Source organism: Ctenopharyngodon idella, chromosome 22, assembly GCF_019924925.1.
Source record: "Ctenopharyngodon idella isolate HZGC_01 chromosome 22, HZGC01, whole genome shotgun sequence".
Lineage (NCBI taxonomy): Eukaryota > Metazoa > Chordata > Actinopteri > Cypriniformes > Xenocyprididae > Ctenopharyngodon > Ctenopharyngodon idella.
In genome coordinates this window covers 23,316,983-23,330,588 of record NC_067241.1, presented here as the reverse complement: position 1 = coordinate 23,330,588, position 13,606 = coordinate 23,316,983, and the positions used below count along the sequence as shown (strand labels likewise).

The 13,606-nt window shown below is 38.7% G+C and overlaps 1 protein-coding gene across 1 annotated transcript; it reads right to left on the bottom strand.

The window, feature by feature from the left end:
- Positions 1-2,229: 2,229 nt before the first annotated feature.
- irf10 (interferon regulatory factor 10) lies at positions 2,230-12,278 on the bottom strand. The gene is given in 10 exon segments (XM_051881233.1): positions 2,230-2,630; positions 9,644-9,762; positions 9,856-10,228; positions 10,230-10,243; positions 10,700-10,801; positions 10,913-10,943; positions 11,078-11,154; positions 11,300-11,489; positions 11,798-11,975; positions 12,115-12,278. Coding segments are annotated over 9 exon segments (1,179 nt in total). The 5' UTR covers positions 11,972-11,975; positions 12,115-12,278; the 3' UTR covers positions 2,230-2,531.
- Between the last annotated feature and the right edge of the window lie 1,328 nt (positions 12,279-13,606).

Here is a 13,606-nt window from a genome sequence, read left to right as displayed (position 1 = left end):
GATGATCTACTACTTCCGACGAGATTCTGAAGTGTGTGTATGATGGACACATTACTATCCTATGAGGCCATGGAAGAGGATTTGTAAATGGCAGTGAAGTGACATAACTGACGTTGGTAGGTCATGTGATAATGACAACATGCAGAGATAGCAGAAGTACACACATCCTTCACTCATGTAGAAGTACAGATACTCATGTTTAAAAAGACTCTGGTAAAAGTTGAAGTTCTGGCTACACTTTTGTACTCAAGTTAAAGTAAAGAAGTATGGGCTCTGACATGTACTTAAGTAAAAAGTAGCCATTACTACTACCTGTTTTAGTGTCACGCTGGTAACTGGAACTTACATCATATTAATACATTAATACAAAAGAACTTTGATTTCAAATTTTGCTAGCTAATGAATGTATCCAGGCTGAACAACCACCATGTAGAACAGGGCCGGACTGGGACAAAATTTCAGGCCGGGAAATCTCACACTCATCCAGGCCATCCCATACACCCACAACAAATTCTAAAACCACGGACAAGCCCTATTTTTTATTTATTCTTTTTCTTTTTATGGCCATCAAATAATAATAATATAGAAGTTCTGTCTTGAACTGCACCTTAACTTCCTTTTCAGTCTCTTCATTTTCCCTGATATCTCTCTCTTTTTTTTTTTTTTTTTGCTCATTTTCTTGTACCTGTCACTTTTTGAACAGAAAACCTTGTTGTGACCCTTTCATTGTAATATACATTTTAGTTAAATTTAAAATATTATATTACAACCATATGTTAAACCATGTATTGTTTTATCTTAAAATGACTTAAATACTTGAGATTTAACAAAACTATATTTTCTAAATTGCCTAAATGCCAAAATTAGTACAATAATAACTACATCATAACAATATCTTTATATAAAAACAACGGTTAATTTGTGGTTACCATGGTTTAACTATAGTAACCATGGTTTTCAGTTTTATTTGTAGAAAAACCATCATTCATTTTTGTAAGGGTTGTGTTGTTGTCTGCCCTAGCTCCCTCTAAACCTATAATAAAACAATGTGAATATTTGTCTGATGATAGGAATGCTAGCAGTGTAATGCTTAACTAAGAAAACAAAGACAAAACTACAATAGCCTTTTTTTGCAGATGAAACTGACCTGCACTTGAAGTCCTGAACAGGTCAGTAGTTTTGCCTCTCTACTCCACCTGGGCGCTTCCACTCGAGTCTTGCATTGATTATTCTGTTCGAAACCTTTTGGCGGAGCCGAAACGCGTTGCCAATCAAGACTAACATTTGTTATCGTATGGCGAACCACCAAATACAGATTAAAACAAAAGTAACAAGCCTGGTTTGAAAGTAGAAAGTACAGATATTTGTGTAAAACTGTATGGAGTGAAAGTAAAAAGTAAATAATAAAAATATATAGTGAGTTACTGATACCAGAAAAATCTACTTAAGTACAGTAACAAAGTATTTGTACTTCATTACTTCCCATCTCTGACAACATGGTGAATGTAGTATGCGAAGTAATTACTTGTTTAAAATAAGTTCCTACTCAAGAGAGCATGCAAATTCAGATGCAGCCACAGTCTCTCTAAACCCCTCCTTTCTTTGAGCCGACTCTGCTCTGATTGGCCAGAAACATATCTGAATTTCAGCTCTTCAGCACTTGATACACAGTAATACGAACATTAACAATGGTGTCGATTTTCCTGTATCAATTCCAGCGCAAGGTCCTCATCCATTGAAAATGGATGGCATTTGCCTGCAGCCAATGAAGACCATAGATGAGCATTATGCAAATTTGTCACGCTGTTACTGTTACGATTTGTAACAGGAAGTGAGACTGAAATTGCTGACAACTCGTTTCGGCAGTTCAGAATCTATTCTTTCGTTTATGTTGTGCAATTTGATCTTTAAAACTTTGCAGATGCATTTTACATTCATAAACAGCTATATTACACCCTGCATGAAAAGGAATATTCGAAAAAGCATAATAGGGGCACTTTAAATTATTATTTTTTCTCATTGAAAGGTTGAAATAAATATTTCTAATAATAATAATAATACTTTTAATTTTTGCCGTATCTTCTTCTGACCTCTTCTCTGAAGGATTTGACTGCACAGCACTACATTAACATTGCCCATATGTAATGCAACATAAATTCTCTTCACTACAAGCTGTGTTTTTTAACATGAGTCATAGGAGTTTTCCTTCTGAAATAACCAAATGATACAGAAGACTAACCAAACTCTTTATTTTAATTTAATTTTTCAAACATAATTTTACAAAAAATAAAGAAATCATAATCTAATTGCATCAGAACCATGATTATTAGTAAAAAAATATATATAGATTAGAATAAAGATATAAAGCTTGATAATGAGAGAAGAAAATGTGAACATATATTTTATTCTACTGCTGTTAGTTACAGAAAAATAAATGTTTATTATTATTGTCATTTTTATTATAATTATTATTATTTGGAGAAAGCAAACACAGGGATGTTGAAATGTGTACTGTTCTGATTAAGGTGTGTCTAATCATTGGTTTTCCTGTGTGGGGGTGATTGCTTCATCTCCACATTATTAGATGCATTATGCCTGCGGAGACACTCTACAGCAAACAGAGGAATCACCTACACACAGAGAAAGAAAGAAAATATTCATGTCCTGTATGATTATTCCACAATGCCCTCTACTGGTAGTCAAAGAACTGCTGCTTTTACAAAAGTGTATGATTTACATTGGAACAACAACAACAACAACAAAAATAGTCTAGATATTATGATCATGGTTAGGGAGGGGTTAAACTTCAGTATCAGGACACTTTATATAGTGTTTATATTGTATAATTAAGTAAGTCTATAAAATTGATGAAAAAGTAATGAATAGGTAAATGAACAAGTAATTTGTAGACATAAATGTATGAATAAGTTAAATGGCTTAAAATTATAAAGTTTTGGTCCCGACCACAGCTCTGCCACTTGAGGAAAAAAAGAAAAGAAAAAATAAATTGTCTCAGAATAAATAGACCATATCTCATTATTATGACATTGTAGCTCATAAGTAAAAAGTACTATTATGTTAAAGATACTCTTTATGTCATAATACTGACTTCATAATAATTCCTATAATTAAGTTCTCATAATAAAGACTTATGATTATGTTCAGTCATTATGAGATGGAAAAAAGTAATAACTATGAGAAAATTGTGTAATTGTTTTGCAATTATGTAAATTAAGTGGTGGAAATGGGTGTCCAAATGTTTTGATGTTGTTGTGGGTTTCTCCCTTGACCGAATCTCGTTCCGGGATGGGGGGTGGGGGTGGGGGGGTGGGGGGTGGGTGGTGTTGGGTTGTGTGGGTTTCTGAAAGTAACGCAACCGCAAAGGGCACTTTCACTTTTGCGATCAAATGGGCAGGGGCTCAAGTCCCCCTGCACCTGCAAAAAAGTATTGCACTCATATCTGTGAAAAGAGAACAGATGTTTAAACATTATAGCCTCAAACATGGATGATATGCAAGAACGCAACCATTTCCTACTTTACATGAAGAATGTGAAGAATTCTTCTGCTACAGTTTGAAGCTGATGATTCAAGTTTGTTATATATAAAACACTCATGTTATAGTGTCAAATCAATGGAAATGTTAATCTAATTTAGGGCTGTCAAAATTAATGCATTAATGCATGCGATTAATTTTTTCTAGTTTAATGTGTTAAAATATTTAACGCAATTAACAAAGCATCCATTTTTTCCATCACAATTTGGCTAACATTAAATTATATGACCACGCTCTTATTCAAATGCTTTTAAACCATCCAAACGCCACAAGACAAATAAGAACGTGCTGTCTGTGAATGTCGTGTCTGTGTGACACATACGACTCTTGTACAAACAAAGACGGCACCAGTATTGAGTTCTCTTTCGCACTTGAACTAACAATAACACACAAATGCCAAACTGCCTATTGTGTCATGTTCATGTTCTAGTATGTTCGGCAGCGGTAGCTCTTAAAGTGACAGTAGCCTAATAAACCAGTTGCTGAGATGTCTGTCATTAATGTTAATCAAAGTTAACAGAGAAAATTGTAGCTTTAATAAGGATTAATCTATATTTAATTTATAATTTCTGCAGTGAAGACTGTAAAGTGTGTGATAACTTTATTCAATTTCTGTATATTTCCTATCTGTTAGACAGGTAGGAAGGCCACAGTTAAATATGACATTTATTATAATGGGTTTATCTGAAGATTGTTTTAAGTTCAGTTAAATAATTTTTTTATTTATTTGTTTTCACATTCATTTGGGGAGTAACTGTGAAATTATTATAATATAAAAATATTAAAAGCTCCAGCATTTTTTATTGTAATTAATCACGATTAATCTTACAAATTACAAAAAAAAAAAAAAAAAGTGATTAGTTAGTTCATTGTTTTATAATGGATTGACAGCACTAATAGACACACATACATAGAGCTGATCACATTTGGTAAACACAGAAGCTCAAATGTGTATCACATGATGCAGGAAAAACAATGTGGTTTGTTCTAACTTCCTTGTTTACCAAATGTAATGTGCTCATATGTGAATAAAAGCCCAAATTAAATCTGTGCGATGGTATCTCTGTCACAGCTGGTGGCTGTACTGATCGCACAATGATGGAGAATAAACAGAAACAGTCTTTAATAATCAATTCAAAATAGAAACATGCAGGAAATTACCAGGAATAAAGCATAACACAACCACATAATACAAAGACAACACAGAACAACAGGAACAACTAAGGGTATAAATGAACAACAGGTGAATGAAATCCAATTAGAAACCATAGAAACTAACTAGCAAACAGAACTCAGGAAAAGCAGCACAGGGAACAGAATGGAAATGAAACCAAAACAGAAGGACGTTACAGTCTCTTCACAAGACTGGATTAAACCGCTTTATTGATCTGGATTCATTTTATGATGCCTTTATGACCTTTTTAACTCTTCTAAGTTTTGGTTACCTGGACTTTCACTGGAGGGACAGAAACCTCTCAGGCTTCATTAAAAAAAAAAAAAAATCTTAATTTGTGTTTCGAAGATCAACCTTATGGGTTTGGAATAATATGAAGGTATAAGTAAATGATGACACAATTTTCACTTTTGGATGAACTAGCCCTTTAAGGTATGTGCTGCAACAAAGTTGCAAACCGGGTCCCTTGTGTTGTCTGCATAAGTCAAACGCAATGACTGATTTTGTGTACATTGAGAAAACAATAGTACTGAGGTGCATTTTTGATGGGTGATCGAAATAAGGTAATATAAATATTTAATGTATGATATGCTTTGAAATAGTGTTAATTTCATCAGCTATTTTTTCTAATTTAATTTTAGTCTTGATCGTGAGTCAAATGTCCTTTTTAGTTGTTATCATATTTAGTCAACCATGTACCGTTTTTGTTTTAGTCGACTAAACATCTGGCCATTTTAGTCTAGTTTTAAACAATGAAAACTTTCGCCATGCAATGAGAATTTTCGCCATGCTGCAAAATGGTTACATTGATTTTTGCTCAAAATTATAATCACAATGATTGTCATTTGAGAAATTTATTTTTACATTTCATCAGAATTATTGCACTTTCACCTATAAGCACAAATCAAGAGAATGATACTTTCATTTAAGCAGAATATCTCAATAGAGAGCGCTGAACTCCAACATACACATGTTTTCAGATTATCTGTACCTCTTACACTGCATTATATAATTATAAATATTATTATACATTATCATGTGCTGTTTGATGAGGATATATGTAAGGTTCAGGTGAAAATTGTTCTTGTTGTTGTTGAAAATAAGAAAGTCTCAGTTACATCTATAACCCTTGTTCCCTAAAGGAAGGAACAGAGACGTTATGTCAGAACTAAACTGACAAATTGGGATCTCGCCAGAGAGCCCAATCACTTTCGAGTGTAAACTAAATGAGCCAATAGACAATGGCGTGCGAGATTTGCCCCACGAAGTGGACATATAAGGAAGAGCGTGTGTAAACGCACATTCAGGTTTTTGCCGAGGAGCCGAGATGGTGTGTCCCGACCGTTCAGCTGTGGTACAGCAATTGTGGCGATGGGACGGGACATTCCCTTTCAGTCAGTCACAATCAACGTTACGTCAGAACTGAACTGACAAATTGGGATCCCTATCAAAGCGCCACTATTGCTGCCCCTTCCAGTGCCTGGTGTAAGCCACCTGAACCCCGCGCACCTATCAGGGCGAAAGATGGGACAGGGGTTACCACAGAGAAGGTCAATGACTGCTGTTACTTCCCAACCCATACAGTAAGAAATTTGGATAACACTGAAAGAGTACCCCCGTAAGGGAATGCTACAGAGAGTACATCCTGCCTGTATGGAGGTATCATGTGGAAATCACATGTATGGATTGGCCAATTAGGGCAATACTACATATGTTAGGTGTATATGATAGACTCAGCCTAGTTAGGGTGAAATCAATACCGAGTAGAAATGCAGAACGGAGTCTGACTTAGAGAAAGACACAGGCTCGCCAACAGGGGAGCCGTATCGTGGAAGAATACACATAGGGATCACAACATATGGGCACCTAGCCTAGCACAAGGGTCAACCACTGGGTGTACTTACACTGAGTGTTAGGCCTGGCGTCGGGTGTCTCCGACACATCCGACCCCAAGCAGGGATCACCAGCTGGGGAACTCACCTGAGGAGCAAGATAAGCACACATATCCAATCCGTAGAAGGGAATGGCGCAGCAAGCAAGACACCAAGCGAGCTCTCCAGTGTTTACTGGCTACTTGAGGCAAGTACATGGGAGGACACTAGCTCTATACAAAGGCTATAAAATCTAGCAAACGTGTTGGGTGTCACCCAGCCCACAGCTCTACAGATGTCTGTCAGCGAGGCACCGTGCACCAATGCCCAGGAGGAAGTAACACTCCTAGTAGAGTGAGCCGTCACCCCAGGGGACACAGCTCGCCTTGGGACTGGTACGCCAAGACAAGGGCATCCACTATCCAGTGGGCCAGGCTCTGTTTAGAGACAGCCTTTCCCTTCTGCTGGCCTCCATAACAGACAAAGAGCTGGTCTGAGGTCCTGAAGCTTTGTGTTTGGTCCACATACAGGTGCAAAGCATGGATGGGACAGAGCAAAGCAAGGGCTGGGTCTGCCTCCTTCAGGGGCGGTGCTTGCAAGTTCACCACCTGGCCCCTGTAAGGAGTGGTGGGAACTTTGGGCACATATACGGGCCAGGGTCTCAGTATAAATTGAGAGTTGGTCGGCCTGAACTCCAGGCACAATTCGTCGACCGAAAATGCCTGCAGGTCCCCTACCCTCTTGATAGAGGCCAACTCAGTCAGGAACGCCATCTTCAATGACAAGATTTTCAGCTCAGCTGACTGCAGTGGCTCGAAGGCCGCTCTCTGTAATGCTGTTAGCACCAAGGTCCCAAGAGGGTATGACATGAGGGTGAGCAGGATTTAACCTTCTTGCACCCCTAAGGTGCAAACAGGTCTACCTGTGCGGCTCCGAAGCGTCTCCAGATCAGCTGGACCGCCTGGGGATGGAGTCTCCATTCTCCCAGAAGCGTAGGCTGTTGTGAAAGCTCGTTGGCTGCACGATTGAGCAAGCCCAGAATGTTATAGTTTATTTTCACATCCTGTGGTGGAGGCATCCGTGGAGATGATCACATGCCTGGACACTTGTTCTAGGGGAACTCCTGCCCATTGAAACGCAAGGTCTGACCATGGGCTGAAGGTTTAGCGACAGGCTGGGGTGATTGTCACCTGGTACATGCCGCATTGTCATGCCTACCTCAGGACTCGGCCGTAAAGCCAGTACTGAAGCAGCCTCATATGAAGCAATCCGAGTGGCGTTACTGTGGCTGCGGATGCCGTACGCCCTCAGGAGACTCTGAAATAGTTTCAGTGGGGTCGCCGTCCTGCCTTAGAGGGAGTTCAAGCAGTTCAGCACCGATTGAGCACGTTCCTCCATGAGGCGTGCTGTCAGGTTGACCGAATCCAACTCCATACCGAGAGAAGAGATTCTCTGCACGGGAGAGTTTGCTCCTTTCCCAGTTGGCCCTCAGATGGCTGAGGTGCTAAAGCACCATGTTCCTGTGTTCGCACAACTGCTCTCACGAGTGGGCCAGTATGAGCCAGTCTTTTGAGATAGTTGAGAATACGAACAACCCATCCCTTCAACGGAACAAAAGCTACCTCCACGACCTTTTGCAGGGCAGAGTGTGCGATGCAAATCTCACACGCCAATGTCCATTGGCTCGTTTAGTTTACACTCGAAGGTGATTGGGCTCTCTGGCGAGATCTTAATTTGTCAGTTCAGTTCTGATGTAACATTGAACGTGACTGACTGAAAGGGAACTTGTTCTTAAGTGACTTGCCTGGTTAAATGAAGGTTAATAATAAAATAGGTCAGGATTTAAACAAGGTAGGTATATGGCTCTCTGAAAATACACATCTCCAAATAAACTGAAAACTAAAGTCAGGTAATTTGAGCAAGGACCAAAATGGAAATAAGTCTATGACTTTATTGTGCTACCTAAGGCTGGGCACTTTTTTCGATTTTTTTTTTTTTTTTTTTCTGAATTTAATGTTTTGCCTTCGATTTTATTATTTTTAAAGTGAGAAATCATGTTTTTTAATAAAAATGTTAGCAAATGTTACAATTACACATGATCACATGATGGCGCGCCTGATTAACGCTCTGTGAATGGATAACACATTGCTAGTCTTAAGCGGCTGTTCACTCAAAAATGCATTATTGCGCTGAAAAAAAAATGAGACACGGGCAGTGGAATGGGAAAAAATCTAAGTTATTAAATGCAAGTTGAACTTTTTTTAACGTTTTTAGATTGCCGTTTCATAGGTGAGACGCTGCAAAATACACGAGTGCAACAGCCAAACATGTCTGCCAGATAGGCAGTAACAATAGGAAAAATGGCATAATGGAATGCAAAAACTTTTAAAGAACTATTACTATATGTTTGATATTTCATGTTTGCATGATGGTGACAGGCTGAAAGGTGCTGTTATTTCTGTTTACAAAGCATTTGCTGTTAATAACAGCCTATTACTGGTGTTATTTATTGATATTACTTTTTGGCTAAGAAATATTTAGCATTTTTCTGATTTTATATTATTTCTGAGTGTAAAGGATATGTTTAAGATTAGTTTGTACAGCATTTGCCTTCATATTTGAATGCATATTTTCTGCAAAGATATTTAACAAATAAGTCATTTGTTTTACATTTACACTATGTTGATCACTTCAGGTGTGGTGCGCTTGGAATAGAACTTTTTTTTTAACCAGATGATTAAAAAAAAAAATCGTGAATCTGTCAAATGTTCTGAAAAAATCAAGATTTTATTATTTTTGCCATATCGCCCAGCCCTAGCGCTACCCTTGACAAACAAGTTCTGAAATTTTGTTATTTGTCAAAAAAAGTAAACTAGGAAAAAGCATTACCACGGTGCAAGTAAACGCAGTTACCGTTCTAAAACGGTCAATATTTCAGTTCCTACTGTCTGAACAATCAGTTCACCTCTAATTGTTGCAGTAGAACTGCTAAATGCAAAAACGCGCAAAATGACGCTTCAGGACTAATGCCACTGAATACTCACTTGTGCAGTGATGAGCTTCTTGTTCTTTGGTTGGCTGGGGTCAGGGAACTCCTCTCCAAAGCACAGGTCCACTGTGTATCGTGGCTCGGGACCAGTGGCCTGCTGGTGGCTTTGTAACTCTGCCAAGAAAACAGGAATCAGTCTGAGGACATGCTGAAGAAAGTATATAAAAAGGACCGGTTTCCCAGGCTAAGCCCCTCCCTCTTCTTCACCTTGCATGAAGATGGTCATATCCAGGAGTTTACAGGTCCTCTCTCTCTCTAGTTTGTTTGGTTTCTGTCTGTGCTCTGCCAATGGGCCGTCCCAGTACACGCGGCCCTGGCAGAAGCGTTTGATGAACACGCCATCTGGAGCCACCCACACCAGCACACCTTTCTCCAGGTGGGGCAGAAGACGGCTCATGGCTTCAGCGATGCCCGGGGGCAGGCGGATGGTGTCTGGACGGGGGAAGAAGACCTTCTCGGCTTCACAAGGCCCGTAGATACGCTCATTCCCTACCGGAGCACAGCCTTGCAGAATGAAGCAGCCGTCTGGAGATGCAGTTGTGAGGCTTTGCACCAGGTTACCATGATAGAACAAACGCACCTTCCAGACGGCAGTCTACAAATACACAAACGACTTATCGTTACATCTGACAACTGCCCAAATACTTTTCACTGTACATCAAAATTACACCGAATGTTATATACTGTGCCATTTTAGTCAGTCTATGCTTTTTTTCTTTCAATGAGTGATTAAATATTTAAAATCATAATGAAACCAAGTTTCAAGTTAGTACTTATGCTGGGTTCAGGCTACACAATATTTTTGTGTGTTACGATAGTCAGTGTGTCAGATTATGCGGTTTTGACTCCTAAATTCTTGTCCTGTTGTGGACAAAAAACATAATTCCACCTAGCAGCCCAGTACCATCGTCTCTCTTTTGTTTCGCCATGTTTGAAAGCTGTGTAAAGAAAAGCTCCTGTGCCAAAATCGGGCTGATATCATGTAGTTTGAACCCGGCATTAATAAACTAAAGAGACATTCGAATCTGAGCTTGCTGAAAAATTCTCTCACCAGATATGGGGACGTGAGATGGATATATGGGAACAGATTGAAGATTGGAGTTAATGCAGGCTTTAGTGTCTGTACTGGGACATGCATGCGACCTGCCATTCACTACACACACACACATACAAACAAACAAACGTACAATATAAGTGAAAATGAAACCTTTCGTCGTTAGTTATTATTTTCTGAAACTAAAACACTGACCACTCCATCCAGCACCTTTGTTTGAGTCACCAAGTGGACTGTCCTCCTGGATGTGAAAATAAACTATTATTTCATGTAACACACCTCTGGAATCTGTCCAGTAGGAGGCAGAAAATATAATCCAAGTTTATAGTCAGTGTAGTGAGGGTGGGGATTTCCACAGTTTTCACTGAACAGTACCTGCATGGGCAGACGTGTCTCTCGCAAGGCTTTGCTGCAGTCGCTGTCATGTGATATCACTGGGTTTCCAGCATATTCTGGAGGACAGAAGAAGTGGCTTGCACTTTAGCTAGTTTTGAATATTGTGTGTGTGATTATAAATATATACATAAATGAGGAAGTGAGATTTGGGTGTTGGGTGGCTGAGGTTTGAGAAACACAAGTGCAGATCTTTTATAATACCTGTCACTCTTCCTGAGTCGTCCAGGATACGGTAGACCTTGTATGGCTCAGAGATATCCAGCTGACTGCGCTCAGGAACCTCCTGGAAGTCTGTGCTCTTGTTGAGTGCACAACGCAGGCGTGTTTTCCAAGTAGAGGGATCTGCTTTGTCCCTGCCCTCTTGAAATTTACCCTTGTACATGGCCCATGCCTGAGACGCACAGTGTGTTTAATCTATATTATCTATACGTATCCATGTATACCAGCTGTATTGTTTATTTTTGCAAATTGTGTACATTTTCATAATCTGGATTTAAATGGGACAATTTACGTTTAATTAAAGATTAAAGTTTCAACGGTTCAAATTAAAAGCTGTGTGCAGATATAAACGTTTATTTAATTAAATAATTAGACGTTATAAGTTTTGTCCGTTTAGACATCTTAATTGTAGTGCACTACTACCCTTGAAAGTGGGTTTAACGGTAAAAAAAAAAAAAAAAAAATGTAGGCTATGTTTACCTTAAACAGCGCAGCGTCCTGGTTCTGTCTGTAGTCCTGTTTGGCGGCGTGTTTCCAGGGAATTCTGAACATGGTTTTCTCCTCATTTTCCCAGCTTAGTCCAGCGTATTTGCCGCTGTCTATCTGCGCTATGAGCCATTCTCTCAGTCGCATGTGCCTCGACCTGTCTTCCATCAATCTAAAACATAACACCGTCAAATTATCTCTACAACTTCAGTCATATTTCCAAACAACAGTTCTTCAGTAACACACCAACATTTCTATAAAACTTGTGCTAAGGTCATTAAAAAAAAAAATGAAATTTTCGATGAACTCACAGTGGAATAATTTCATGTATTCGGACATGTGTGTGCGCTTTAAAAGTGAAAGTAAAAGTATGAAGTGAAACACTTTCGGTTTCCCATGTAACGAATGTTGCCCTGTTAACAATTCACGTAACACGTAAGACGAGGCAAGACAAACTGTCACGCAAGTAATACTTTAATATAGCCTACATAGTGAGAAGATGAATACGCAAAAGAAAGCAAATCCACAACCTCAGTTCTGGGAAGAGCATTAGCCCGTGCAGAACTCACTTTTCTTTCATGTTTCAAATGTTCGTTTCGAGAATGATCTCGAAACAAAGGATTCCTAGTACAGAGGCACTGAGCCTGAAATGTGCAGTCTAAGTGGACACATTGCTTTGCGCTCGGATTCGCACTAGCCGTGTGAGTTTAATAGAAAAAAAAACAAGATGTTAATGTAAACATTTCGGTTAATAGAATGTTAATAGAGCAGATTTATTTATGTGTCTTAGACACGGCGTCAATATGTATGGAGGACGAAACCTGCAAAAACAATAAATAAATAAATACGTAAATAAATATACGAAGAAATGTAAAAAAAAAAAAAAAAAAAAAAAAAAAAAACCATAAATAAATATTCAAGGAAATGTAAAAAAAAAAAAAAAAAATGAGTATACTTTTATTTCCTTATTTATGTATAATTGTATTTTATTCCACATTTATTTATTTCATTTATTTATTTACATTTATTTATTTACACATTTATTTATTTATACATTTCTTTGTCTATGCTAATGGGGAGGGAAATTAAAAAAAATGTCCCCCCGGTAAAAATCGCGTTCCACGGGGTAAAATCCACATTTTTGGCGGGGTTCCCTTGGTAAAATTCACATTCCAGTGGCTAAATATCATGTTATTTGAGGTCGCCTCAACCCGCGGATATGAAAAACAATTCGCGGCAACAGTGTTAAAGTAGCCCAGTTTTCTTTATGCATTTATTTATTTCCACATTTATTTATGTATATGTATTTATGTCTACGTTTATTTATTTCCACATTTATGTATTTCTACATTTCTTTGTCTGTATGCTAAAGAGGAGGGCATGTTTTACCTCAGACATCAGCAGTCGAGCTCAGAGTGGTTGTGGTGTGACTAAACGAAACGCAAGAGGTTTGGACATGCCTTTGCAAGAAGTCGCACAGGGAATGAATGACTTAGAGATGGGCAATATGGGCAATAATCTTATATCAGAGTTTTAGTCATTTAATATCACCCTAAATGTATGTATATAGGGTTACCATCTTTACTCCGGACATGGCCGAAAAACATCGCCCTGGTCGTTATTTCTAAAATGTCTTGGCGCGCATGAACAGAAGCAGCTTCCTTCAACAAATCTGATAACAGATACTTTCCCCCGCGGTAGTTATCACGATCGAGCTCCGGGGTGGGGTGGGGTCCCCTCCGAGAGAAATTGCGGGGGCCCCATAGACTTGGGGACATGAAACCCGCGGACATGAAAAACAAA